Source organism: Natator depressus, chromosome 7, assembly GCF_965152275.1.
Source record: "Natator depressus isolate rNatDep1 chromosome 7, rNatDep2.hap1, whole genome shotgun sequence".
Lineage (NCBI taxonomy): Eukaryota > Metazoa > Chordata > Testudines > Cheloniidae > Natator > Natator depressus.
This window is the reverse complement of record NC_134240.1, coordinates 80,094,237-80,122,201: the sequence shown is the minus strand read 5'-3', so window position 1 is coordinate 80,122,201 and position 27,965 is coordinate 80,094,237. Positions and strand designations below refer to the sequence as shown.

The 27,965-nt window shown below is 38.7% G+C and overlaps 1 protein-coding gene across 1 annotated transcript; it reads right to left on the bottom strand.

Annotated features, from left to right (window-relative positions):
* Positions 1–644: 644 nt before the first annotated feature.
* Positions 645–26,997, bottom strand: SIRT1 (sirtuin 1). Its single transcript, XM_074958874.1, has 9 exons — positions 26,540–26,997; positions 22,837–22,953; positions 21,828–22,069; positions 20,211–20,363; positions 16,569–16,716; positions 11,818–11,897; positions 6,953–7,139; positions 4,713–5,291; positions 645–2,778 (listed from the first exon to the last, which is right to left on the bottom strand). Exons 1-9 carry the CDS (start codon positions 26,961–26,963, stop codon positions 2,462–2,464), a joined length of 2,247 nt encoding a protein of 748 aa, XP_074814975.1. The 5' UTR covers positions 26,964–26,997; the 3' UTR covers positions 645–2,461.
* Between the last annotated feature and the right edge of the window lie 968 nt (positions 26,998–27,965).

Here is a 27,965-nt window from a genome sequence, read left to right as displayed (position 1 = left end):
GGGGTGAGTTATTGCTAACTTCTAATTGGCTAGATTGCTAGTCTACACACAGTTACATACCTGTAGAGCAGTTACTTTGCAAAGAACTGGTCTTGGGTACTGTGCTGAATGTAGTGACCAAAACAGATGTCTGCTAATGTAGGTGTGTTAATTTATTGCTGCCCACCTTCAACTAAATGTTTTCATAGCTTGCTGTATGTGAAATAAGGCACAGGGAGGATGGTTCTATCTGACAAAAAGCTACCACAGGTAACATCTGTCTTTACTGTTTAAGAGGTTAAAGATTTCATGGAAATTGACAGTAGGCTGTTCAATCTCCACTCCTGCTTTCTTTTCCAAGGGGCCACTCAATGGGTAAGGGGGAAAAAAAAACTCTTTGTCACGACTGTATCTCTCCTACACAGAGAAGCTCTTGCGCCAGCACTTAGCTATCTTTTCACATTCACTGAAATAAACTGTAAGGGAGAAAAAGAGCCACAATAAATATGTTTCACAGCCTGCACCTGTAAATATTTCATATGACATCAGTTGACAAATTTAGAACTTTTATAAGATACGTTAAAGCTCTGTACACAAATTCTTAACAGGGACAAAGTCAAATGACAATTTTAATAGACTTTAGAACAGAGAGTGTACGAGTATAAAACACTGGTTTGCATTTCAAAAGTTGCAGGAAGAGAGCCAGTCATTTTAAACAGTCTTCTACAAAACATATGCCAGTAGATTACATAAAAGACACTATATACAATATAAAAGAGCAGAAAACAATCCTTACTGTAAAAATAATTTAAAACAAAATCTTTCAATTTAAAATATCTCCTATAACACAAACTAATACATTGTGACATGCAAGTGAAAACTAAACATACTGCATTCTGTAATGTAGCCAAATAAAATCTGACATAAAATTTGGACCATGAGACAACATGCCAACATTTTTTAGATGAACACAGAAGGCCATTCTTAATACATTTGAAAGTCTCTGAATTACTTAACTGATTTTATGTTTAAAGAACAGCTACTATACATATTCCAAAATGTAATAAATATTAAAGCAAAGTATGAATAATCTACAGCTGTAGAGTTCTTTTGGGTCAGTGTTGCAAGAAAGTGGTTTATAGAAAACAAATGCTTCACTTGCTACTATACTGTGCAATTTTGCAAAATATTTAATTCTAAAAGCATGGAAACAAATCTACAGTTGAAAAAAAGTGTGACATCCAGTTTTAAGGCAACCTAGCATTTCAAGATACACTGTAGGAGCCAATTTCAGTAGCTGATTTGCTTTCTAGTACAAAAACACTGAACTAGTAGGTAATAAGGTATCATTCTCCAGACAGGAGACAAAACCTCAAAGAGGCACGCTTTCTAGTTGAGTTATGGTTACACTGCATTTTACCAATTACTTTAGAAGTGTAAGCAGCTAATTGCCAACTTTTTGTGTAACAGAAAAGGGAGAAACTAGTTCAAATGATAAGCACTCAGATATTTGGGAAAAGATCTTCCCCTCCTTACATTCTCCTAGAAGTAAGATTTACAAATTCATAATAGTTTGCATTTTAACAGCTTGGCAGTTTATCAGAAAGGATTTATGCAAGCTGTACTACACTGATAGATCTTTTATACAAGAACTTGAAAAACTTCTGCAGTTAGAGAATCCAATTTGTTTCTTTAATAGAAACAAATATTTTCATAGCATTTCTTATTGTCTTGTTATAGTTTTATGAGCCAATATAGACAATGCTTCATGTCCACAGGAAATATCAGTCATCCTTCAAAAATGCTAATTAAGCATGATGCTCTTCAGAGCACTTTATATAAGTCTCAGAAAGGCAAAAACATTTTCAAGTGCTCTCTGTCTTGTTTTATTTTTAACTATCTACTGACACGGTCTCAAATATTCAAAGTAACAAAGCAAAAAGTAGCTGCCACAGAAAGTCTTGAAAAATGCCAGTGTTCAATGACAGATTATAAAAGAATGAAAGAATTAGCAGAAGGACAAAGAGGTTATAAATAAACCAAACTGTTATAAGCCATGAGGCGTAAAAATACCATTCTTTGGTCTAGATTAGCTGTTCCCTTTTTATTAGTTTAACATTCCAATGGCTTTTTCAAAACTGCTTAAAAATAATATATGATATTCATTAAGCAAAAATACTGTATGTGTGCATGTATATTTACACACACAGATGCCTGATCACACAAATAAACTTAATAAAAGTGAACATAGTGACAATTGCTTAAAGATACTCTTAGTACCTTTTTTAAAATAAAACAATTAGTGTTGAATGCAGTTACAAAATTTTATTGAAAAAAGTTTTAAAAAACTGCATGAAAATCTGTTTTAGTTGTTTATGAACATTACATCCTTATGGTTTCCTTGCTTTAAGTTCAGAAGTAAACATTCATTTCAACATGCTAAAGCTGGTGGAAAAGTTCCTGTAACCCGTCAATGATTACTTTACAATTTGTTTGATGGACGATCAATTCCTGCAGCTTCATTTATATAAGCTGGTTCACCAACTGCATCTTGAACCACTCCATCTTCCCCAAATCCAGTCTCCTCTTCTCTTTCTGGAGCATCCTCCTCCTCCATGCCATTATAGAATTCTTCAATCTCACTTTCATCTTCTACATCTAAGCTTGGACTATGACAAGAACCACTATCACTACTACTCCCACAAGAACTAGATGATAGGACATCGTCTTCAGAGTCTGAGTATACCTCAGCCCCATGGAAAATGTAGCGATTTGGTGGTAAAAATAAGTATTGAGTACCTGGAAATACATTTAATCAATTAAGAGTAATCTGCTTAATTGTTAAGTAAAAATAAATTTTGCTGCAGTGCAATCTTTCTAACCACAAAACCTATTTCCAAATGTGCAATATTATGCAGAAATCTAACAGGAACAAGTTATAAGACCATTATAGTCCAGTATCCTGCATCTAGTAGTGACAAATACCAGATACTGCATAGGAAAGCAAGGCATTCCTTTCCTCAGTCTTCCCATAACATATACTTGTTAAATACAAATTATGCATTACAGTACAAGAAATGGATAATGCTTTCCTGATTTCCACTTGTGATCAATTTCAGCCCTAAAGCATGAGGCTGAGTTATCCATAACAGTATTGGTTTTCAAGGCTTTCAACATTAATATTCATGATTACCCAGTTCTTTAAAAAAAAAAACAACCCAACAATCTCACACACTTGCAGTAATGAATTCTACAGATAAGGAAAGAAATATTTATATATTTAATGTTACATTCTAAACTTACTACGCTTTCATTTCAATGCCTCTGTTCTTGAAGTCTATTCCTTTTAGTGCACCAATGCATTTTGTTCACTTTTATTGAAGCGGCACCATATGCTTTCTTACAAATTATTCATGACTATCCCCTAAATCTCTTCTCTTCATTCAGAGAAGATAGGCATATTTAGGAAATTTCTTAAATGATGTGTACTTTATGTTTCAGACATCTTGTTTGTCAGCTTTCTATCTAATCTGTTTTAATCCAACTGAAGTTTCGTATTCTGGTAAAGTGTGTTAATTTCATCAATTCTCTTGCTTTGGTATACTGACCACCACTTCCATATCGACTCACTGGAGTACCTTTTCTTCACTCTGAGAAGCAATGATTAGATTCTAAACTCTTTAAGATAAGAAGTGTTGGTTTTAATGGAGGTAAAACATTATGTATGCATACTATACTGCATAGTTTAAAAACAAAAGAAAATTTCACAACAAAAGAATGGCAGTGTGTTTATAGCCCAGCTCTTTTCATTACTTTCTTACAGCAAGCACTTGTCTTTCCCAGCTCTAGAAATGTTTTCCTACACTCTTATGCACTATTAAATATTACAATAGCACAAAATCTGGACATTATACTGGGTGCTGTACAAATAGAGATAAAGACAGTCTTTGCTGCGGAGAATTGACCATCTAAAAGCTTGTCAATGCCAATTCATTTTGTAACAGTGAAATGGTAACTTCTATGTATTTCATGTCACCAGAACATTCAATGGGCTATGCAACAGAATTACCATAGAGATTTGCAGAAACTCCAAAGTTTCTTCAAACTATTACAACTAAAAATGAGTAGGATGAAGTGCTGGTATTAATATCTCACAGCATCACTATTACTGCGTGTAATTACAGTGACAGTTTGAGAAAATTAAATGTCACGAGATTTGCTTCCCACTCAGTATCATGCTTTTGTCACCCAAAATATTGCAATATAGCCATTATACTGAAATGTAAATAAAACTTCTGTTCAATGTTTTTATAATTTAGTGTGTGAAAAGATTAACAAATTAATGCTTCACCAAAAGTAACTTTGGCAGAGCAATTAAAAGCTTTGGCTTTTGATAATCTCCAACTCCCTGAATCTTGCTTTTCCCCCCACAGTACGCTTTAATAACTTAGTTGTTTATTTCATGTAGGAAAAAGAGAAAGGATTCTTCAGTTTTTCTTCAGATTCTTCCCATGTCTCTAGTCAAATCGTGCATTTTTCATTGTCACTGCACATAGACTAATTCCTGCTTGCTTCTCTAAAATAGATTTTACTTCATATATTACTGAAGTGTCTCCTGAAACAATGTTCTCTACTGCCTCAAACAAATTAACAACATTTTATTGCTTTAAAATACTTAAGGTCTCATATCCTACATATGAAAATCAAGATGTTGATTGTGAGTTTACACTTACCATCAAGCCGCTTGCTAATTTGTTCTTTTGCAAATCTGTTTGCCAAACATTTCCTCAATGTTTCAACGGATGAAGTTATTTCATTTTTCTCTTTATTTTCCTCCTTGTTAGATCTATTATCCTTCATATGTTCTGAGTTGATTAACTGGCCAGTAATACTTTCAGAGTTTTCTGAGCATGCTTGTGCTTCTTGCAATTTATCCTCCATGCAATTCCCTTTAGATTCTGGGGCAGGATCAGAATTTTCTGCCTTACTCTGAGAGCATCCAACTGAAGGTACCACTAAAGGATCTGGTGGTGTAATTCTGTTCGGTGAACTAGAGTCTTCAGAAATATTTAAAGGGGTAGGTGGTAACTCAGCTGAATGCATTTCAAGTTCCTTGTGCATTCGTGAAGGTTTTTCTGTTATTTCTGAAAGTTTTACTGAGTTATAGCAAAGTTTTGTATATTCACCACCTAGCCTTTGACATAATTCATTAATAATGACATCACAGTCTCCAAGAAGTTCCACATCAAAGTGTAGATGAGGCAAAGGTTCCCTATTAATTAAGATCTGAGGCACTTCGTGGGGGATGGAACCTACACACAGAAAAGATCAGTCACCACAAAACTTTAAAAATACTTATATTTCTGGTAAAGGTAAAATTTTTTAACAGCAGATAGAATGCACTAACATTACTGATAAAACAAAAGTTTGTTAGTTGGAGTTCTCCAAGTTCTCTCTATATGCCCACTCATGAGACTAAAACAAAGAAGTTTGAGAAGTAAACAATTAACTTAAAATCTAGTCAATTAAAAAACAGTAATTTCAGGTGTTATACCTGCCGTTAGTCTACCAACAATTTTGTGGCTTTATAGTCATTTCCTTTTATTTTTTAAACAAGTGTTCCTCTACTCTGTTACTATGTAAAAAACCTATGCAAACAGAAGAAACTGATTACAGTGAAACAAGTTACTGTCAAATGATCCAAGTAAACAAATAGAGAGACTTCTCTAATCTCTTAGAAAAGTTACAATAATTTATGAATTACTTGAAACAGTGCAAAAATTTTCAGATAGAAGTGTGACTTTCAGTTAATGATATCCCTTTAACTAGAGCAACAGAAACATTCTGAGACTGCAAACCACACTGCATGCAAAGGATTGCTTAACCTGACTGCCTTTTCATATTTGGAACAAAAAACTTGCTGACCCATCTTTCTTCAGATTCTTCAGATAGCTGACTAAAGACATCCAACTTTATCCAAGGATGAAGTAAGGAGAGAAATGATCTGTGAGGCAAAGCTTTACTCTATGGTCATAATTTCATGCTCCCCATTCAGCCTAAATGACAACTTACCTATGGAGGAAAGAAGGCCCACAGATAAAACAAAAACAGACACTATAACAATGAACAACTGACCAGCAATTGTTCCAAACTAACATTTTTTAACTTGATAAGGCGTTAGTATCTCTTCACAAATTTGTACAAACGAACAGACAGTATTGGTAAACTCAGTGTACACCAGGCAAATAAACCATTGCTGACAATGATTTTCAAGTACTTTCTGAAACAGTGATGGGGCTAGTTTTGTCCAGTCTACACTAGCACAAACAGTTTTACACACCAGTTCTGGGGACTCAAGGATACTAAAACTTCTACACAACCACCATACACATTGCCTAGTTTTGCACAGTGCTTAAAAACAAAGGCTTGAAAATAAAGATTACATTTAAAGCGGACCTTGACAAAATATATATTGTCTTTTTTTTTGTCAAGCCAGCACTCCCTATCAAACATTTGAGAGATTATAAATTTTTTTTATGATCCAAGTGCAAGGGGAGAGGAAACATCTGTGAAAAGCAGAGATGGAGAACTAAAACATATAATGAAGTCAGACAAACCAACCGTGAAGTATTTTTGTGAAGAAATTTAATATTTTAGATTTTTGTTGCTTTGATACATTCCTTGTCACTTGTTTAAAAAAAAAATAAAATTTAGATTTGTTTTGTCCCTCTTATCAGATTTGTATAGGAAACTTTCCCTAATTATATGCTTGAATTAGAAAAAACAAGATAATCAGTCCAGCTTCCACACTGAACCAAAACCAAGGAAGATCTCAAACATTTGTTGGGATTGTGTGGAACAGAAGCTAGATGGTGCGCATTATCTTACATTTTTAAATTTGTCTTCACCAGAAACTTTTGCATCAGAATGCTTTCTTTGTTATTCCCCAAAATTATTAGCAATAGCCACTTACTTGGAATCAGTGCTACTGGTCTTACTTTCAGTGAAGACCCAATAACAATAAGGAGATCAACTTCATCTTTGTCATACTTCATGGCCCTATGGAACTGCTCAGGTAAGTTTTCTCCAAAGAACACTATCTCTGGCTTCATGATGGCAAGTGGTTCATCAGGTGGACACCTGGGACATCTTGGAACAACCTGCATTTTAAAGGTTTCAGAGTAGCAGCCGTGTTAGTCTGTATCCGCAAAAAGAAAAACTTTGCATTTTGACACCAGGGTAGACTCCCTTAATAAATTTTCAACTCCTGCACAGGACAGAAAAATGCAGCTCACTGGAAACTAGCTCTTTGAGAGTGTTGTCTCCATATCTACACTTGTGTAATGTCCACTCCCCTGCAGCCACTGAGCTTTGGGAGCCTTCTGGAAAGCAGTGCCTGTTAAGGATGCACAAGTATCCTCTCTCACAGCTCTGAATGTCTGGAATGGAGTTTACAGAAAGTTGATGCACCCTTAACTGCCTCAGTTCTTTCTGCTAAACTACAGAGTGCTAAGACTTGAATTTAGGAAAAGAAGGGAAGGAGGGTGAGGAGTGTGAATATACAGAGACAACACTCTCAAAAAACTACTTACTGCTGAATAATCTCTCTTTGAGGTGGCCGCTGCAGGTTCCCATTTGTAGTCTTGCACGCAGTACAACTCCTAGGAAGGAGGGCTGAGGTGTTCTCATTAAACAGACTCAGAACTGCCCTCCCATAGCAAGCATGAGATCTCAATGGCAGATCAAGAGACTAGTGCTGCATAAAAGTGTGAAGAGATCTCCAGGCAGCATCTGCAGATTTTTAAGCCAAAAACTTTGAGAGCCAATCTGAAAGCTCTATGGAAAAAAGACATCTTTTAAGTAGAGAACCATGAACTAGTACTGTGGGTGAGAGGCAGAAATAATGGAAGCTGGTGTCAGCATGCAGAACTTGAATTTTCTGATTAAGCTGGCTGGTTTCTGGAGGTCCACAATAGGACAAAAACCATCTCTGAAAAACCAAAAATAGATTTTTTTCCCCTTTGTATTGAGGTGCTCTCTCTGCAATTCCAGTCTTTACACAAGGAATCCACTCCTGCTCTGAACAGATTCTCACAAGAGGGATCCCAGAGAAGTGAGATGGCATGAGGGCTGGAAGATGGTATGGCGTGAAGTTGGATCACACATCCAGACTAAATGGTCTCTAGTATCCCAAGCCAAAGGGAAATTAACCAATTGCTCCCCAAAGAGGACAGAGGAGGAGGATGAAGTTGAAACTTGCTCTGGGCTCTCACAGAAAACTTCAGATCTGATGAACTGCTGATAAAGATGACGACAGAGCATTTAGCTGCTCTCTGCCTGAAGAGTTTTACATTGCTCTGCCTCCTTCTGTTGATGCCAACAACAGCTCTCTGGAACTGCGGTTGGAAACTTAAGGATGTGTAAGGTAAAGTCTTTTTTGTGTAAGGAAAAAGACATGGAGGCATTCCCTCTTTTAATCTAGATTAAGGAGTCCCAGAGACAAAGTAATGGTATCCTTCATTTTCTCCAGGTCTCATTCATCTTAAGGCTAAAAAACCCATTCTCATGGGCCTGAATCTCAGACAAAAGGCTCAATGACTTGTGACAAAAATATTCTCTCAGTGAAACAGCTGACGCCACTATCCAGTCCAAAGTGTCTGAAGCATAAGTAGCTATGCTTCATTGTTATACATCTTTCTGTTATGAGCTTCTCCACTAATTCTCAGGAAGATGATTGTTAAGGGGGAGCATCTGTTTCAAAAGCTGATATTTGATATTGAGAAGTTAAAGGGGACTTTAAGGGGAGGGATATCTCAGTGGTTTGAGCATTGGCCTGCTAAACCCAGGGTTGCGAGTTCAATCCTTGAGGGGGCCATTTAAGGATCAGGGCAAAAATTGGGGATTGGTCCTGCTTTGAGCAGGGGGTTGGATTAGATGACCTCTTGAGGTTCCTTCCAACCCTGATATTCGATGATTCTATAGCTAGAATAGATAGTTGGTCACTCAAATTCCCAGGGTACCTCAGAGTAAACTTCTCCATACACCCATCCCCCCAAAATTATTCCTGCTGGCATCCTTGCTGTTGGGAAAGAAGGTTCATCCTGACTTGGAGCTTTTTACTGGCCCCTGACATTACTAATGGACCAGGGATAGGAGAGAAAAGAAAAATTCCTTTTTTTAAGTATGTCCAAAAGTTGGTGCATCTTCTTCTGGACTTATTTCTAATTCTAGAACCTCTGCCACATGTCCTAGTAACTCTTGAAATGGTCTGAAGTAATTAGAAGTAAAACAGAAATGATGTCCTCAGGAAAAGTTGAAGAGAAAACTATATCTTCTTCCTCAAGAGTTCATTCCAGGTCTACAGCTCCTTCTTCCTCTTATCTAGATAGGTGGTCGTGGATACTGGACAGCAAAGAACACAGTGCCACTGGTGATGTTAAAGGTGGACAACAACACTCTAGCTGTTTTAGGAGAGGCAGAGAAGCAAAGGCAGAAGAATGAAGTAAAGCAGCAAAATTAAGAGATTTTTACAATGCCGTCTATCATAGGTTAAAAGGAGGTCTCTGCTGATAATAAGCTGTCTGGAATTTTCATTTCCTATCCAAACATCCCCCTTTGATTTAGAATGAAATCTGGCTGGAGAAGGAGCAAGGCTAAAAAAAAAAGTCAAAATTTGTTAAGAATTAAAGGACCGAGGAAACTGGCAACCTCCAATTTTTTATCTAGTAGGAAGTTGGAAAGAAGGGAAAAGAAGAGTGGAAACAGTCTCCTATAAGGACTTAGGACTGAAAACTATTTATCTGAAGGAATGGGGAGGGAAGTCCTTGTTAGAGGCAAAGGGGGTGCTGAAGCAGAGAACCACCTGGGGTTTCTGAGCTAGGTGAGAGTTTCCTCCTGTGGAGGGAGCCATTAACTAGCCCCTAAAATAAACATTTAGGAGAGGCAGTGGAGAACTAAGATACAGAACCAGACAGGATTGGGGACTGGAGAGATCGTTCCTCCCTAGGAAGGAGCTTGCTATTGGAGCAGTTTGAAGAACGGGAGGGGGTAAAACCAATTTTTGGGCATTTTCTTTTCCTCTGATTGACCTATTCTTTGCTCTTGGAAGCCACGTTCAGCAGTGGACACATTAAACTGCAATAGAAAACACCCACCCACCAACTGTCTGGGATTATTTAAAAAGTCAGGTCCTGCCACAGGAAGATAGTCCTAAGTGGCTCCAAGTAGTCTTACAGCACTGCTGCAAATAGAAGGAACTGCAAGAGCATGGAGGTGAGCCAGAAAGAGAAGCCCTTTTGATCTTACTGCTAGGCACTGCACTTCTAAACATGCTGTAAAATTTCCTAGCAAAGAAAATGCCTGTCTTCCCTAAAGTTTTCTAGGACACTATCTACCAGAACTACTGCTAGAATACAAGGAGATGTTGCAGGGAGGGGAAGTGGAGGCAATAGCTAAAATAATATTAATCCTGACTGGATAGAATAGGGAGAGCCCAAAGAAAAGTCTCTGTTTTTCTGGTACAAAGGCAGAAGACGAGGCTCTGGGCATCAGTGCAGTGATCCAAGTGTGTCAGCAGAGGGAGAGCTGGCAACTAACAATCAAACAAACGAAGCCATGAGAAGAAGCCTCAGTGATGTCAGATTTGGAGTTGAAAACCCACTGGTTCAGAGCTGAGAGAGCAACAGGTACCCAGGCAGGAGAAAGAGTGCTTATATAGAACATTCCTAATAGCAATACAAATCACACTTTATTCATGGGCATTATTGCACACTTCAAATATTATAAATAACCCTCAGAGTGCTGCAGTCACCTCAAAAAGGCCTGTCACATCTCAACTGTAGTTCTATTTTTCAATTTAAACTTTACAGTAAACCTCCTATTTGCCAAATAACCTTCTTCCTCTTATATCATTATATTTGAGACTGAGTTTCAATGTTTATGGTCCTTGCTTTTTTAAATGAGAAATTAAGACTAATTGTGGATACACTAAGCATTTGTGGCAGAACCATCTGAGAAGTGGCCTCTAACTAGACAGGCAGAGACCCATCTCCTAGGCTAGGACTCCACTTGTGTAAACAAGTTCTCTTCCCTTCCCAGATCCTCCTGGCCAGCTAAGCACCTTCTTAGAAACCCCTCTGCTTCTTGAAGGGGAGGGAATAAAGAGGGGGGCTGGGGGTAGGGTCTGTCCAATATAGTATTGCTCTACATTAGGAAGAGTAGTAGGAACTACTTGGCCTAAATCTGGAGCATGTCACACAACACAGAGGGCTAGAGAGATATGACAATAGCTTCAAACAAGCCTTTGAAAATGTGTGTCAAAGGGCCCATTTGATTCCCCATCTTTTTAACAAAGGATGCAAGAACAGCTTTATAATTTTATCAGCTTTACTTACATATGTCACGTGCTGTTTATCAAATTTTACCCAGACTGAACAAAACTTCCTTGGAACATTTAAAGGAACACTCAGATTAAAAATATTTGAAGAGTTCCTTACCTGCATTACTATCATCATCTTACATTAATAAAACCAAGACAGTGTTAAATCCACTTTATTTTTTTAACCATTTGTATTATGTTCAACTAATTATACAGTGAAACTAGATAGTGAAATTAATTAGAAATGTATCCGGTTCCCATATAATAGTATTTGGATTGCAAGTGCTGCAGGAAAATCTTGAAATATAAATGTAAGTGTTTTGAATTTAATGAAACATTTCTAGTGCACGTTTAATACATATATTTAAAAAGCAGAAGCTGACAGTTGTCCTTGAAGTAATCGGGGATGTTTCTGTAATAAATTCTTGAAAGACTGTGACCAATTAAGTTTTTTTTTTTACCTGATTAAAAATGTCTCCTCGAACAGCTTCACAGTCAACTTTGTATTTACAGATGAGGCAGGAAGCTGTTGCAAAGGAACCTGAAAAATATATATATATGGATGAAGGCGGTGTGTGTTAAACTATACAATAGTGACAGTTTGACAAAAATATTATATGGTCTCACATGATGACTTACACGTGGAACAAATGTCTCAAAAAAAAGTCAGTTAACTGAACTGAAAGATAGAAACCCTTATTTGGTAATATATTTTCTGAGAGAAACCCTCCATTTGAGGCATTTGGGCTATGCCTCTCTTCCTATAAATACCAAGAGCAGTTCAGGCTTGGTCATGTCATGCCCCTTCCACTCTTGTGTCAGGTGAGTATTTCTAAAGCGTTAGGGGAAAAAACTAATTTTTTAGTAGATTAGAATATAACTTAATACTACTACTTTTTTTTAAAGCAGAGCTAGCTATATACAGGAAACCTGAAGGATGCCTTCATATAGATAGCTGGAGAATTTCTTGTGGTGCAGACTAAGGTATGTGCACAAGGATTAGTTACTGAAAAGTAATCAGGAAACTAGTTTTCCATTTTGATTCTCCCTTTTTTCTAGTCAGAAATACTTATTATGCAGCAAGCAGTCAGTAAAAGTTAGCAAGGAGAGAGAGAGACCAGAATAAAGTGTTCAATTTCCCCCCAAAGTAGTAGTTATAAGTAGGGCCCTATCAAATTCATGACTGTGAAAAAACATGTCACAGACCATGAAATCTGGTCTTTTGTATACTTTTACCCTATACTATACAGATTTCACAGGGGAGACTAACATTTCTCAAAGTGGGGATCCCAACCCAAAAGGGGGTTATGAGGGGTTGCAAGGTTATTGTAGGGCAGCTGTGGTATTGCCACCCTTACTTGTGGCCCAGAACCTCGGCTAGTGTAAACTGTTGTGGCCCCATTGACTTTGTTGGAGCTACATCAATTTACACCAGTTGAAGATACAAGCCAATGTTCAACTTCATTGATAAATTCTACTAAAGCATATTTCCACTACTCTTCGTGCATTTAGCACATACCATGCTTTTTCCTATAGCTCTTGACACTTTGGGTAAAATGAGGGAAGAATAACTCTTCCTTTTACAACTCACAGAAATCAGCCTTGATTATGAGTCTTACTTCATTCAAGAGATTTGAGACTCTTCTTGTCATCCTAATTGTGGCCTGCAAGCTTGTCTTTATGAAGAGCAAATACAGGGAACTGGATTCCATAGGTTCAAATGTATGGGTTGCAAGAGCTTAATACGGAAGAGCAGATATACCTAACTGCTGATTTGGCATGGTGGTCTAGGAACTTAGGTAATCTACCAGACTTTTGTGAACCAATGTTTACAACACTGGGTTGGAAGATGTTTTAGGACCAAGTCTAGACCTTCTTGTAAGAAGTTCTGAAGAAGTAAAATGCTTAGTTTTGTGACACTGATGTTTTTACCTTGACACTAGTATGAAAACTTTCTCCAAACTCTTCCATAGGTCAAAAGGGTGGAAAGCTTAAGTGAGTGCAGGAGAGCTTATTACTTTGAACAAGTATCCCAGCTTGTTTTGAACTCAGCCAGGCTGTCAGGCTCCAGTACTGGTTTCTGGGACAGAAGATCCTGTTTTCTTGGAAGATGAAGTAGCAGTGTGCCAACTATATTATGTCCAACTACCACAGTCTTCTTGGCCAGTTGGAGGTGGACAGTAATTATTACTGCTGCCTCCATTTTCCGAATCACTCTTCATAGTGCAAGGAGGATGCAGTGGGAGGGGAAAAGGCATAGTGATCTTTAGTCTGCTTCCCTGTTCTAGTTCCCTTCCCTTTGTGTTGACTGGGTGCAATAAGATCCACTTCACTGTGACCTAGTTCCCTGGATATCAGCTGTAATATTTCCTTTGGAGGAATGGTGGTCATGTGTCCTCTTATATAATGTTTTGGTCTTCTTGGGAGTAAGAAGAGAGGAAAGCTGAATGTTTGCACTTGCATTCCTGCTGTTTATTACGGGAGGAGGTGTGCTGGAGTTAATGTAAAATCCAGGAGAACCAAAATCTTGCTCTTGGATAGGACAAGAATAGAAAGGATGCCAGACTCCTTGCCAAGTGACTCAGTTAAGAGCCTGAAACATTCCCTTTAGAGCTTGGTCTAGGGAATCAGGGGGATTTTTGGACATACTCCTGAAGTTTTTTTTATTGGCAAATATGGTTTTCAGTTTACTGAATCCTGACAGCTGAAGAGAGCTGCCCTAGCAGAGGTGCTTAAAGTAGTATTGGTGAGGGGAAAAGCACAGATCCCAGGAAGCCATCCAGATTCTCAGCCCCTTCCTCCAGCAGAGCATGGGTCTGGGAAATGGGACCTACTGTGGCACACCATGGTTCTTGAGCATCTTGATGAAGGCAGAGCACCTTTCTGCAACTGTTTTCCTTGACCCACCATAAGAAGGGAGGGCAGAACAAGTACAGGCAAAAGTTTGTCAGGGAGCATGAGAGGAACAATGCCCTTGAAATTTCTGCCCCTTAGAGAAGAGAAGAGTTAGGGGAAGTTCTTGGTCCCTGCTCCTCCAAAATTTAGCTATAGAAGTTCAGACTGCAATATATTGTTCTGAAATGTTATTCTGTTTGCACTAGCTAAGTCTATCTGGCTGGAGGACAGAAGCCTTATGGAGAAGTCTGAACTGCCAATTCTATTGGAAAAGAGGCATAGCCCCACTGTCTCAGAATGGGAGAAAGACCAAAATCTGGAAACTAATTCATGTATGACCTCAAGAAAGAGTAAACGGGCTCACAGCCTTTATTATAAATCCAGTTGTTCCTTTATTTAAAAAAACTGAAAATATATTGAACTAAACAAGTGAATATGGACAGTGTTTTTAAAAAAAAAAATGCAAAGTTGAAGTTGTCTGACTTATTCTGTCAGTAATCTTTCACAAAGAAACAGTACCAGTGAGTACAGGAGGTAAGACAGAAAAGCACATCCAGAGAAACATCATTTTCCCATCTGACATCTAAAGTGGATTCAGATTCTTCTACCAACACATACACACAATGTGTTAGAAGCCCCTGTGAGCAAAAATTCTGCTGAGAAGATAGAGATGAAGGTTATGGTGCCAAAAGACTGCTTTCTTTTCTCTTCTGCTGAGGGAAGTGAGGTAAGGAATACACACCAACTTAACTTCCTTTAGCAGAGATCCTGACAGCAATTTACAGCTGCTCCCTCCTTAGATCAAGCAGAAATCCAAAGGGAAGGCAGGCAGCAGATGTAGCAGCTGCCCTTCCCAGAAGTGACTCTCCAATGAGAAACAGAGGGCCAGGTTAGTGCAGAGAGATGCAATTTAAATCTCCATGTGGCAGCTTGGGTGAATCCAAACTCTGAAATTAGAATCTGTACATGGCCTTTTCCCCCCCATCCCTGTTTTGTTGGGTGTGATAGTGTACAGTGAATAGGTAGAAAAGAAAACAGGCTTCCTCTTTTCCAAAATCCAAACTGGATATTAGTTTATTCACTTCTACAACCTATGGCACAAGTATAAAATGATTTACCAGTTGGTTTTAGTCAAATATTTAAGTGCAAAATAATATAAAAACAGTAAAAGAGATTAAATATTAAAGATTTAATCTATTTAAAACAAATGAAAAGTTACTGTATTTTTTCTTTAAAGTTGATGTGTACCTTCCTCAAAAACAGTTAGCCACCTGAAAGATTCAAATCTGGGTTTAACTGGTAAGTCAAAAATTCCTACAGTTTCCCCAATGTTTTTTGTCCCAAAAAGTTTTCATTCAGCTTTTTGGGGCTTAACAGGGGAAAAGGGGTAGTTAAAGTTTACCAACAGATTAAAAAAATAATAATAAAAACAAATATGCATATAGTCTTTTCCCCCCCTTAGCCAATAGTCCAGGGTTCAAATTAAAATAAAAAATTGTATACATCTTATGAAACAGAATATAAAATGGTACTGGCTACAACTCGAAATTAGAGATCTTATATAGAAGTTTTCATTTTTCTTCCAGACATTTGGTTCTGTTTTTCAGAATTATGCCTTCTAGTAACTTGATTTTTTTTAGTTCAAGATTTAAAGATGTGGAACCATCCATGCTAGAAAAGACCATATGACTCTTACCATTTAGGGAAACCACACAGGACACACTATCAGTTTTATGGTTCACCATTTTGTTGTTCTTGTTTATAACCTCTTATGATGGCCTTGTGTATTTTTCTTTGTATTTTTAATATTGATTTAGCCACTGTACTGCAAGCCTAGCTTGAACAATATAACTGACAAGTTAATCATATCATTCAGCTCTTTTCTCACAACCTTAACTTTGCCCTGTAGCGTCAATATGAAGAAATGCCCCCCCCCCCACCAAAAAACAAACAAACAAACAAAAAAAACAACACTTTAGCTTCTATAAAAATCAGTTTAATCTAATATGGGACTACAAACACTAAAATGGCTTTAACATAATCATATGGGCATTACAGCATGGAGTCATTACAGGGCAGAGCTAAGATAGTGTGGGTGCCTCAACTAAACATTTCCAATACTTTAACATAGTTGGATTTCTTTTAAGTTTAACCTTCACTCTGGATTTCCTGAGTTTAACACACATTGTTTTGGGATAATTGCATCATCTTATGTTTTACTTCAAGTAGGAAAGGAAAACATTGAGAGATTATTTGTATTATATCATCTGAGTGTACATTATCTAGAAAAATGTAGTAGTTTTAAAGTTTCACTGACCATGACACTGAATTATCCTTTGGATTCCTGCAACCTGTTCCAGTGTGTCTATGTTCTGAGTATAGTTGCGAAGTAGTTTTCCTTCTTTGTCCATCAAAGCTATGAACTTATGACAGAGAGATGGTTGGAACTGTCCAGGATATATTTCCTACAGAATTGAGAATTACATTAGGATGTGTAAATAAATGCTAGAGCAACATTTTCAGTTCCTGATCCAGCATCATACAGAAAGATATATAATAAACCATTGCAAATACAGAGACTCCTTATTTAGAGAGCAAAATATCAGTTCCAGTCAAACAACTAGTTATTGTAATTATTCCCTTCCCATTGTCCCATTTCAAATTCAACCCTTATTTCAATTGCTGCATTTTGACCATTGTTCACCATTCCCAGGTTTCTGCTAAAATCAGGAATACTAGTTTCTGATACAGACAAAAGGAGATATGGGGTGGATTTGTTTTTTTGAAAAATTATGAACAAGGGAAAACATGACTTTTGAAATGTCACATAACCTTAATGGTAGCATTTGTGGTAGTAAATGTTATCAGATTGTTTAAGGTTTCAGAGTAGCAGCCATGTTAGTCTGTATCCACAAAAAGAAAAAAGGAATACTTGTGGCACCTTAGAGACTAACAAATTTATTTGAGCATAAGCTTTTGTGAGCTACAGCTCACTTCATCGGATGCATTCAGTGGAAATTCACTGAACAAACTGGACAAATTGGAGAGAGAGTCCAGAGAAGAGCAACAAAAATGATTAAAGGTTTAGAAAATATGACCTATGGAGGGAAGATTGAAAAAAATTGGGTTTGTTTAGTCTGGAAAAAGAGAGGGGGACATAACAGTTTTCAAGTTCATAAAAGGTTGTTACAAGAAGGAGGAGGGAGAAGAATTGTTCTTCTTAACCTCTGAGGATAGGACAAGAAGCAATGGGCTTAAATTGCAGCAAGGGAGGTTAACTTCCTAATTGTCAGGATGGTTAAGCACTGGAATAAATTGCCTAGGGGGGTTGTGGAATCTCCATCATTGGAGATTTTTAAGAGCAGATTAGACAAACACCTGTCAGGGATGATCTAGATAATACTTAGTCCTGCCATGAGAGCAGGGGACTGGACTAAACCTCTTGCGGTCCCTTCCAGTCCTAAGATTCTATGCTTTTTAGAATTTACTTTTCATTCCTAATGTCTGAAGTCTCATTCTAAGATTTTGTACTGTGATACTGAAAACTATACAAAAGAGATCTACATCTACAAGTACGTTTTCACCGATAGTTGATTTGTCACCATAATTGTTTTTATTCTTACATAAATTTGATAAGAAAAAAACCAAAACACAACAAACAGACCCTGCCAGGTAGTCTGTATTTTACATCTAAATTTTATTGAAAGGTTTTTGCCTTGACTATTTTCATTCTCCAAGCTGAATGAAATATGAATAAAAACAGCAGTACCAATTAAATAGATTTTTTTAAATATGTCTAGTTTTAATAGGCTAAAGTGTTATTAGTAACACAGCTATGTAAACATTTAAAGTTATTTTAATCAAACGGTGTCCACTGGAAACTCCCCATATACACTAGAGAAGACAGTCTTTTCCCTCAAAAAAATAAGGAAGATATATTTCATGGTAAACACTGACCATAATTTCAGATTTTTACTAAAAGAAGTTAGTTTAAACAGAAAACCAGAAGTTCTGTAAATATGTCAGTAAACAGTTAATTTAACTTCTCCCTGTGCCAGTTCTACCTTTGGAATGGAAGGTTACATACCATCAGAGGGAAAGCAATTCATAAAGTGGATACCCATCAGAAAGGGCATCTGCATCTAAATTGCAGCAATGGGTACTGATGACCTTAAGTTACATCACAGATTACGATCAGGCTACGATAGCTGCTATTAAACGTTTATCTAGTGCAGTTAATTCACATCGCTCTTTACAAGCTTAGATGAGATCCCCTGCCCCCAAATATTTATAATCCAAATAAAATAAGATACAGACAAACAGTTTAGGGGAAAGGAGCATGTTGAGATTATTAATGAGAAAAAAGGAATAAATGTTTGAGATGATTTTAAAGAAGTGATATGAGGAGAAAGAAACAGAAGCAGAATGATATAAAAGGCACAAAGCCAATAGGCAGAAGGAGATAGAGAAGGTAGAAAAGCAAGAAAACTAGGGGTGATTGTATTAGGATGAATATAGGAAAATATAGGGTGAGTAGAGCACAGTAAGACCAGAAATGTAGGTTGGTGGAAGACTATACAAGGTCCTAATGACAGAATACAGAAAGCCCATGGATAGAGTGAAGAAAAGGGAAAAAAAGGGTGACACAGGCAAAGGTGTGGCAGGAGTAGGGAGTGATTATTTTGGTAGCAAAATATTGAGCAGACTGGAGGTAAAGAGGCAATGAAGAAAAAAAGGGGGAAAATTACAGTAATTGTTCTGAGAGATGCACAGACAAGGATTTTAGCAGTGGGGCAGAGGTGAATTTTGTAGATACTGAAGGAATCAGTGAGCTCTGGGTATCTAAAGGACATGATTGGATTAGTATTTGGATGGGAGACTTCAGGAAACCCAAGATGCTGCAGGATGTGATGTTTCTTCCCCAACCTCTGAGTTAGTACTAAACAGTGCTTTAGTGAATGAGATGCACCATGTCAGCGATGGTGCTATGTTTCCAAGGTTCTTACCACTCCTCTAGAGGTCCCATCGTATTTCATTTTGTTTTTGATGGAATAGTTAATGTTCTGAGGAAATTCCAAATTGGATATAATTGCATTTTGCTTCTGCATCCGAGTTTTCATATTATCTCAATTAGATAGCCTCCCTTTTTCCTAAAACTATTTAGCTTCACTGGCATTGTTCTAAAAAGCTACTGCATCCCATCCAATACGTGACAGAAGTGATCCCTATATACAGTTTGTACTGTTTAAATTCTTTAAGACATCTTTATGCATGCAGAAGGAGCTATATAAAAAACCCAAACAAACAACTCTGCCAGTGTACGAAGACATCCTCCCCCACTGGATTTTATGTCTCCTGGTTGAGTCTGAATGCATGCTATGAACTTGTTAAGTTGCCAGATGTAATAAGCATGTCAAATAGGTCTCTGAATACATGTTCATTACACTCATGTGCTGCCAAGAGTCCCTCATGCTCCTTGTTTCTCTTCAGAAGACAACATCATCTACTAAGAATTTTTGTGCCATTACTTGATAATGGAACATCAGGCCACCTAGATAATCACATCCTTGGCAAACATTTTCCAATACCTTCCCTGAAATGACAGCCCAAATTAGAAAGGTTGTGTTAGCATCCCCATTACAAAAACAAAGTATTTTTTAATTATAAATACTCCTATTGAAGACAACATATGGCTTCACCTAGGATGAGATACATAAATACTGAGAATAGTGAAATTTGTTAACTCTGTAATACTTGCTTTTTACTTTATCTTAATGAGGGATGGCCTTAGTTAGTTTCACTTCATTGCTGGTGACTAAGGCCATTCCTCATTAAATTCAGTAGCTTTAGGAGTTGTCCTCATTCATGAAGAAAAAGTGAAGGCAGAACTAACTATCTTCTGTCTGACGGAGGCATATCTTTACTGTCCAAAATAATAAAAGCAATTGGAACACAGTACCTTTGCAAACTTAAAAAATGGTCTTGGATCCTTTCTGAAGTATTCTATATCAAACATTGCTTGAGGATCTGGAAGGTCTGGGAAATCTACTGCAAGGCGTGCATAGATGCCATCTCTTGATCGAAAGTCAGGTATTCCACAAGAAACAGACACCTGAAATACAGGTTTACAATTTGTAGCCTGAAATCAACTGCATATTTGGATATGATGGCTTGCTAGCATATGCTATATTTGAGAACTAAACTTGTGTGTGCCACCAACTTTTAATACCAAAGAATGAGAACAAAGGGCAATTTGAATAACCCATGTCTACTTTGATAGACTCCTTTTTGACAGAGCAATGTAAAGTTTCTCCACGAATATGCAGGAAAAGGGAGGCGGAACATTAATTTAGCTTTGAGGTCACAAACACCTGTACAGCAATCTACATGTCAGGGACCAGTAGTTTAACAGAACACTGTTTATATATATTTTTAGTACTGCATTAAAAATGTTGTAAATATGAGTACCCAGACACCTAAAATAAGAACACTAAATTTGGTTTCCTAAAATGAAATTCACTGATCTCCCACAGTAGTTGTAAACAAGAAAAGTCATCCTTTTGAAAAGGAATTAGTATAGTAGCAGATCAGCTTATTAACATTACTTTATTTACGCTAGGCAAATAAATGTTAGGTTTAAAAAAAACAAACCACCACCACCAAAAAAGCCCCCACACCTTTTGAGCACCAAATTAAGATGATATGTATGCTATTACTTTAATAAGTATAACCATGATTTCTCTAGCCAAATGTTTTCAATTTAAAGGCTTAACAGCAATTACAGAATGAAAGAAACTAGGCAGTACCAGGGTTGTATCCTTCTCTTATGGGCACAATGGTTTGTCTCAAATTGCTCATCTCTTACTTCTTATCACACTCCATTTTAGGGGTGAAGAGGTAACACTCTATCACATCTGTTCTCTCTTGAGCCAGTCATGTTACAACAGGAATGAAACAAAGCAAGTAACTATTCCTTGACTTCTGTGCCATGACATTGTTGGTATGCAGAAAGACAAATGTAAGAACTTTTGACGGTAGCAATATGTACTGTGTTTGATTACTTCTAAGAGTGCAACCGAATGACCAGATACAATGTTCTATCAAAGAAAGCTCAATCCAACTCTCATCTAAGTTAACAGTAGTTTTTCGTCCAATGGAAGTTATATCAGGTCCAAAGTAATTAGACAGAAAAATCTCAGTATCTATTTCAGCAAACACAAAGATGGGGATAGAAAATTAGTATTGTGGAACAGGTACCTAGGGATAAAAAAAAAAAAAATTACATCTGTTGCCTTTAGATGCTAGACAAGTTAGGATACAGTTGTCTAAGGCATAACAATATCAAGCTAATTTTATTTCTCCCATATACAAGATCTGTAAAATTAAATTTCTGATCAATTCTAAGGTTAGCCCCTGATCCTGTGATTTATAGTGTCCAGGTGGACTGCTGCACCCATTCAGAGCACCACTGACTTCAGGGTGGCTCTGCATGGATGCAGCCTGCTGTAAATTGTTGGATCGGGACCTACGTAGTTATTCATTTATTTTCACACTAACATATTTTAGATGTACATACCCCAGCTCCAGTCAAGACAATTATTTTTTTGCACTCTTGTAAAAGTTTCACAGCATCCTCAATAGTATTAATATCTTTTCGTTTTTTCCTTTTTGGTGGTTCTGAAAGAATGTTTATAACAATCTGCCACAGAGTCATATCATCCAGTTCAGGAGGAGGAATTGTTTCTGGTAGCAAATCCTTCAGAATTGTCCGTGGGTCTGTGCCTATCATGAGATGTTGTTGAACAAAAGTGTAGGGACCTATTATAGAAAAACAAAGTATATAAAATCTAACTTAACATTCTGAATCAAGGAAAATTCTTTAGACATTTTAGCTGACTGTTACTACTTTATCTTACTAGCCCAATTAAGACACTTTTCATCAACAGCCCTTATCTATATAACAGACTATGAGACTCCGATGTAGTGGTGCTGTTTGTTCACTGAAGATAGATACATTCTTAGTGAGTTATCTAGAAAAACCTACCTACAGATTTGCCAGGGCAGGACTTCTGTTGACATAAGATTCCATCTCTTATTATGCTTGAAGACTGCACAAAATCACATATTAGAAACCTAATTCCCAAAGTATGTTTCCTTTTAAGAACATAATGCTTCCAACATTTTGGACCATGCTTTCAGGAAATAAGAAGTACTAGAATCTTGATTTGGAAGTGCTGGTAGACAGGATTTGGCAATAAATCTAACATTTTGTGACATGTTAAATTTGGCGAAGTGCATGATATTTTTATATAGTGGTGTGATGTTTGAAAGATGCCAAATAATATATTTTAGCTGCTTTATAGTAAGAAGATGAAGGAATTTCTTCTGTTCACCTTTAACCATCCAGACTTGATACAATATACTTCCCACAACTGTAATCTCCAGAAAAGTAGTAATACAGTAGTGTCAAAATAGCCTAGTGGACTCTTGCAACAGGAAGAGGATAATCAGTATTAAAAGGTCAGATATTAAGTAACAGTTAAAAGTAAAGAATCTTGGAAATGATACATTATATAAACTTCTACCTATACGTGGTCTTGGAGTCCAGTCACTAGAGCTTGCATGTGAGGCTCGGTCATCTTCATCACTATCACAGGAATGGAAACCATTGGCTACGATTTCATCACTAAAAAGGATGTCATCTGCAAGATAGTATAACAAAGTAGTATTCTTGAATCACAATACTCAATTTTAAGCAGAAACATCATTATAAAGAGGCTAAAATGTTACTACAGCTTTAGACATGACCTGCAAAAGGATTTTTTTTTAATCTGGCCTTTTACGGAGAAGTTGAGAAAGGTTTTGCTAGTTAGAAAAAGAGGTGCAGGGGACAAGTTCCCACTTGCTTCCCCCCCCCCCTTTTTTTTAAAAAAAAAAAGCTTAAATATCAAGTTTGCTCCTCCCTAATTTTACTGGATATTTCAGAGGATTTATTTTGTTAAATTTCAGATCTCCATGGGGTGGTGGTGGGTCGTGAATCTAATACAGTTTTTTTTTTAAATAAACGTTAATCACTGAAGATACATAGGTGTTAATTCTCACTTTCAAAAAAAGTAAAAAAACCCAACCAAACAAAAAAAACACACAATCCCACACACCAGAAACAAAGATGTGGACTTTTAGAACACTCTTACTAAAAATCCCTTCCTCTCAACTCCCACTTCAACTGCTCAACTTTTGTTGTTTTCCTGAATCCTAGGAGGTCAACATTGCATTAGTTCACAAACTGTCCTTATCTAGACTAGGATTTAAAAGTATGTCAGAATGCTTTAGCAAACATGTAAGAAGAGTTCAGTGAAGACAAGGCATGCTGACTTTAATAGTGCTGACTGGGTTGAGTTAAAACCTAAGGGGGCAGCTAGACTTTCCAAATACGTTAGAACCTCAGATCTCCAACAAAACCAGGGGAAGACCAGATCTAACAGGTCTGGTTATTACGTTGAAGAACAAGGGGAGATAAGTGGAACTCAGTCCTCACTACCCATTCCTTAAAAAAGAAAAACCAAAACCTTTTCAGTTTCGTTATCCTATTCTGGATAAGGCCATATTCTTTCAAACTAGATAAATCCTCATTTTCTTATGTTAAAAAAACCCCAACACACACAAGCAGAAAACACAGCAGGTACCCTTTATACAGCAAAAAAAGTAGTAAAAACTCTAACCCCATTCTCCCTGACAGATTACTTTAAAGCTCTGTTGTGAATAGGAACAAGGAATGGGAGAAGAGATAAATTTCAAATTCTAACTTGTAAAAGTTTTAAAACGTATGAGTGCTATTTTGTAATCTCTCCCCTCACAGTGTCTTTTCTTATGTGTTTAGACAGTTTCCACTCTCACCTGAAATCTTTATACATAAATCAGAGTATAAATCCCATAAAGAAACAAAAAGAATTGATAGTTGGTACACATTAGCGTACACAAGATGTAGGCTTTAGTACACATTCCTTAATGTCCACCAAGGGGCAGATTAATTTCAAGGAGATGTTTCACATGAATAAAGTTAATGAAGTGTTCGAAGGATCAGGTCCTACATTGTTAACAGTTTGGACCCTCTGTAGGCCCTCAACAATGCTTCTCATTATAGACAGTTTAAACAACAGTTTAACTATGCTCCCCTTGCATAGTCAGGGGATTACTCAAGCAGGGCAGTTTCCAGAAAGGTACGTATGCTTATTTAATCATGGATTCTCAGCCATAGCTCTCAGCACTGGGGGTAATTACAGAAAGAGCTGGCATGACACATGCTCAATGGATAACATCTCATATGAAACAGAAGTTATTGAAAGTAAGCCAAATACAAAAAGGAAACAAAATAAAAATAGTGACAAGAAAACTGAATTTTTAAAACTTTCACTTCTAATAACTAAAGACGGTGCTACTAAGAAATTTGTTTACAACAATACTTGAATCAGTCTCCTTTTAGAAGTCCAGGAAATAAAACTGAGAAAATTATGATGTGAACTTAAGAGGGTAAACTGAAATTGTTAGTAATGGATGCATACTATACACAGTACTTGAAAAATTGTCTGGCAATAAGTAGCTTAGAAATTACCGTATATACTTGTTCATTTGCCCGTTCGTTTATAAGCCAACCCCCCCCAAGATGGATAAGTAAAAATAGTAAAAACTGTATGACCCTTTCATAAGCCGACCCTATATTTCAGGGGTTGGCAAACTTTGGCTTCCAGGCCATCAGGGTAAGCCGCTGGCGGGTCGGGACGTTTTGTTTACCTGGAGCATTCACAGGCACGGAGCTACTCAACTCCCTGTGGCCGTGGTTTGCTGTTCCCAGCCAATGGGAGCTGCGGGAAATGGTGCCTGCAAACGCTTCAGGTAAACAAAACAACAATGTATTAGATATTCAATTGAATGATTTCATAGAGTTTAAAATCATCAAATTTTAGACCGGTTTATAAGCTGACCCCTGCTTTTTGATGGGTCACTTTTACCAAAAATATTCAGCTTATGAATGAGTATATATATATATATATATATATATGCTGAGAATTACTAGTAAGTTTGATATACACCTCTACCCCGATATAGCGCTGTCCTCGGGAGCCAAAAAAAAAAAATCTTACTGCATTATAGGTGAAATTGCGTTATATCGAACTCGCTTTGATCCACCGGAGCTCGCAGCCCCCCCACAGCACTGCTTTACCGCGTTATATCCAAATTCGTGTTATATCGGGTCATATTATATCAGGGTAGAGGTGTATATTGTTTAACAGGTCCACAAGCAATGTAGTAATTTGTAAGTCTATTGAGCTTTGTTTGTTGTATAGCCCATAAAAATTACAGAAGTTGAAAAAAAGAATCTTTCACAATCCCCACACATTGTAGGTGACCCTTTCACACAGGAGTACAAACCAGAGGCCAACTACACCACTTTTCTACATCTACAAGCCTAAGTAGATGAACAAGAATGGAGCAGAAAATGTTTGAGTAATAATACACATGCTTAGCAGACGCACTTAACCATGTAAAAAGCATGTGCAAAATGTCCATTTAAGTTCAATATCCACATCTGGGGATCAGCATGTAACAATAAGCACACTCAAAGGGCATTTGGCAAGCATATATGTGCAAAGAGGTGAAACTGGACAAGAGCCCATTGAGCACGCACCCAAAAAGATGTGGAAGGACTAGTGAGCAAGAACTTAGCATCACTATCCTTAATAAGGTACAGCTGTTTGGTAGCAATTATACAACTGAATAAGCAATGCAAAAGGATAGGATGCTAAGCATGGCTGGCTCCTCTCTGTACCTCCAATCACAAAGGGAGTTCATGACGCTTGACCTTCCCGCCACCCAACACCTGTGTTTAGCAGGTGATTCAGTGGCGGTTGAGGAATTCATTTGCTTCTCAGCAAGCCCAGGCTGTGTTACACTTGGAGGCTAGGAGAGGCTGGAGATTAATTGCACCTCTCCAGGCCGGGGGAAGAGGGCTAATTAGTCCCCCGGCCCCGAATGGGCGTGGCAAATGGCGTGGGCAGGTTGCTCGTCCCCCCAGGTGCGTGTGTGGGGGGTGCGGATATCGCTGACTAGTGTCACACAAAAGCAGAGGAGGCTCGAAGCGTAGCCGCCTCCCCAGTGAGCAGGCAGTGCTGGGGTAGGCCCGCCTGGCCGCGCGCAGCGATTGAGGGCGGGGACAGCACTGCCCCAGGCAACGGGAGGGGGCAAGAAGGGTGCCGCTCCCCACTGCGAGGGCAGGCCAAGGATCCTCACCGGGATGCGGGGCAGCCGCGTCGGCCGCCCCGTGTGACCACTGCGACCGTCTGCAGCCAATGGCAGTCTCCACCGCGTCTCCACTGGGCGCCGTCTCCGCCCCCTCCTCCTGCTGCTGCTGCGGGGGCGGCTCCTCGCGGGGCAGGCCCCGCAGCCCAGCCCCGTTCTCCGCGCCACTCCAGTCCGCCGCCGCCGCTACCTCCCCCTGCAGCCTCGCCGCCGCCCCAGCCGCGGAGCCTGAGGTGGGCGCCGTCCCATCTCCTCGTTCTGGGCCTGGGCCCTTCCCCGTCACCGAGCCCCGCCCGCCGCCGCCGCCGCCGCCTTCCGAGTCCAGGCGCTGGCGCTTAGGTAGGGGCTCGGCACTCTCAGCAGCAGCGCAGCGGCCGCTACGCGGTTGGAGGAGCAGCGTCTCCTCATCCGCCATCTTGGAGCAACAACCGCCGCCTCCCCCAGTCCGGCGCAACAGCGCCCCTTTCCCGACCCCCCCCTCCCTCCAGGGAGAGATTTAAACCCTGCACGTGACCTCGCCACCGCCCACGCGGACACCCTCTCCGCGGAGGCCGCAACAACAACAAACCGGGTCACGTGAGGGAAAGCGGGGGGGGGGGGGAATGCCGCCGTCACGTGACCCTGTACTCGGGCCTAGCGCACCAAGTAAATGCCCTCCCAGGTTCTCCCCCTCACGTGACCTACCTCGCAGCCAGCCACAAGCCTTGGCCGTTGCGCGTGCAAGGCGTTATGTGAGGGGAGCGGAGGCGGGCGGGTCTGGGGTGAGCAGCTGAGGCGCTGTGGTTTCGTGAAGGGCGCGGGGCTTGAGGAAGGAGGCCGTGCAATAAGGGCATGGACGGGGCAGTAGCTAAATGTACGGGTGGGATTACATGGAAAGAGGAAAGGGTCACACATATAGTAGGTTAGAGGGGCTGGGTTGTGTGACTTGAAAGGGCAGGGAGCAACCCAAAGATCTCAGCTCCGGTGAGGAGGGCTGTACCATTTTAACGAATGGTGCGTGTTTAAAACTAATTTAGTTAAATCAATGGAAGTTTGTATTTTAGATGCTTAGTTCAGATGAGTAGTTCTGTTTAACTTAATCTGTGTTTTGCATGATTTAAACTAAACCCCAGATAAGCCACTATTAAATAGAAAGAAGTATGTATGCATGTGAAAACTTGCACAGGTTTAACTAAATCAGTTTAAAAACACACCTTTAATTAAACTGGAACCAGTTTGTGTAGACAAGCCTAAAATCACTGGGATTCCTGTTTTTTTTTTTTTAATCGCATCAGAGTAGGAGAAAAAGGAAATCACTCCTGTCTGAGCAGCCAGGTTGGAGATGGGAAGAGAGAAATGGAGATATTACACATTACTGCCAACCACAAGTATTCAAAAATCTGAAATGGCTTAAAAATGAGACTTTAAAAAAGCCCAA

What these genes read in the sequence shown, in the direction of transcription:
- SIRT1 (XM_074958874.1), bottom strand. Translation starts at nt 26,963, where the DNA reads ATGGCGGATGAGGAGACGCTGCTCCTCCAACCGCGTAGCGGCCGCTGC. An exon ending in GACTCCAAGACCACGTATAG is followed by an intron (nt 22,070 to 22,836) that starts GTAGAAGTTTAT and finishes TTTCTATAATAG; the next exon opens with GTCCCTACACTTTTGTTCAA. An exon ending in AATTAGCAAGCGGCTTGATG is followed by an intron (nt 2,779 to 4,712) that starts GTAAGTGTAAAC and finishes ATGTATTTCCAG; the next exon opens with GTACTCAATACTTATTTTTA.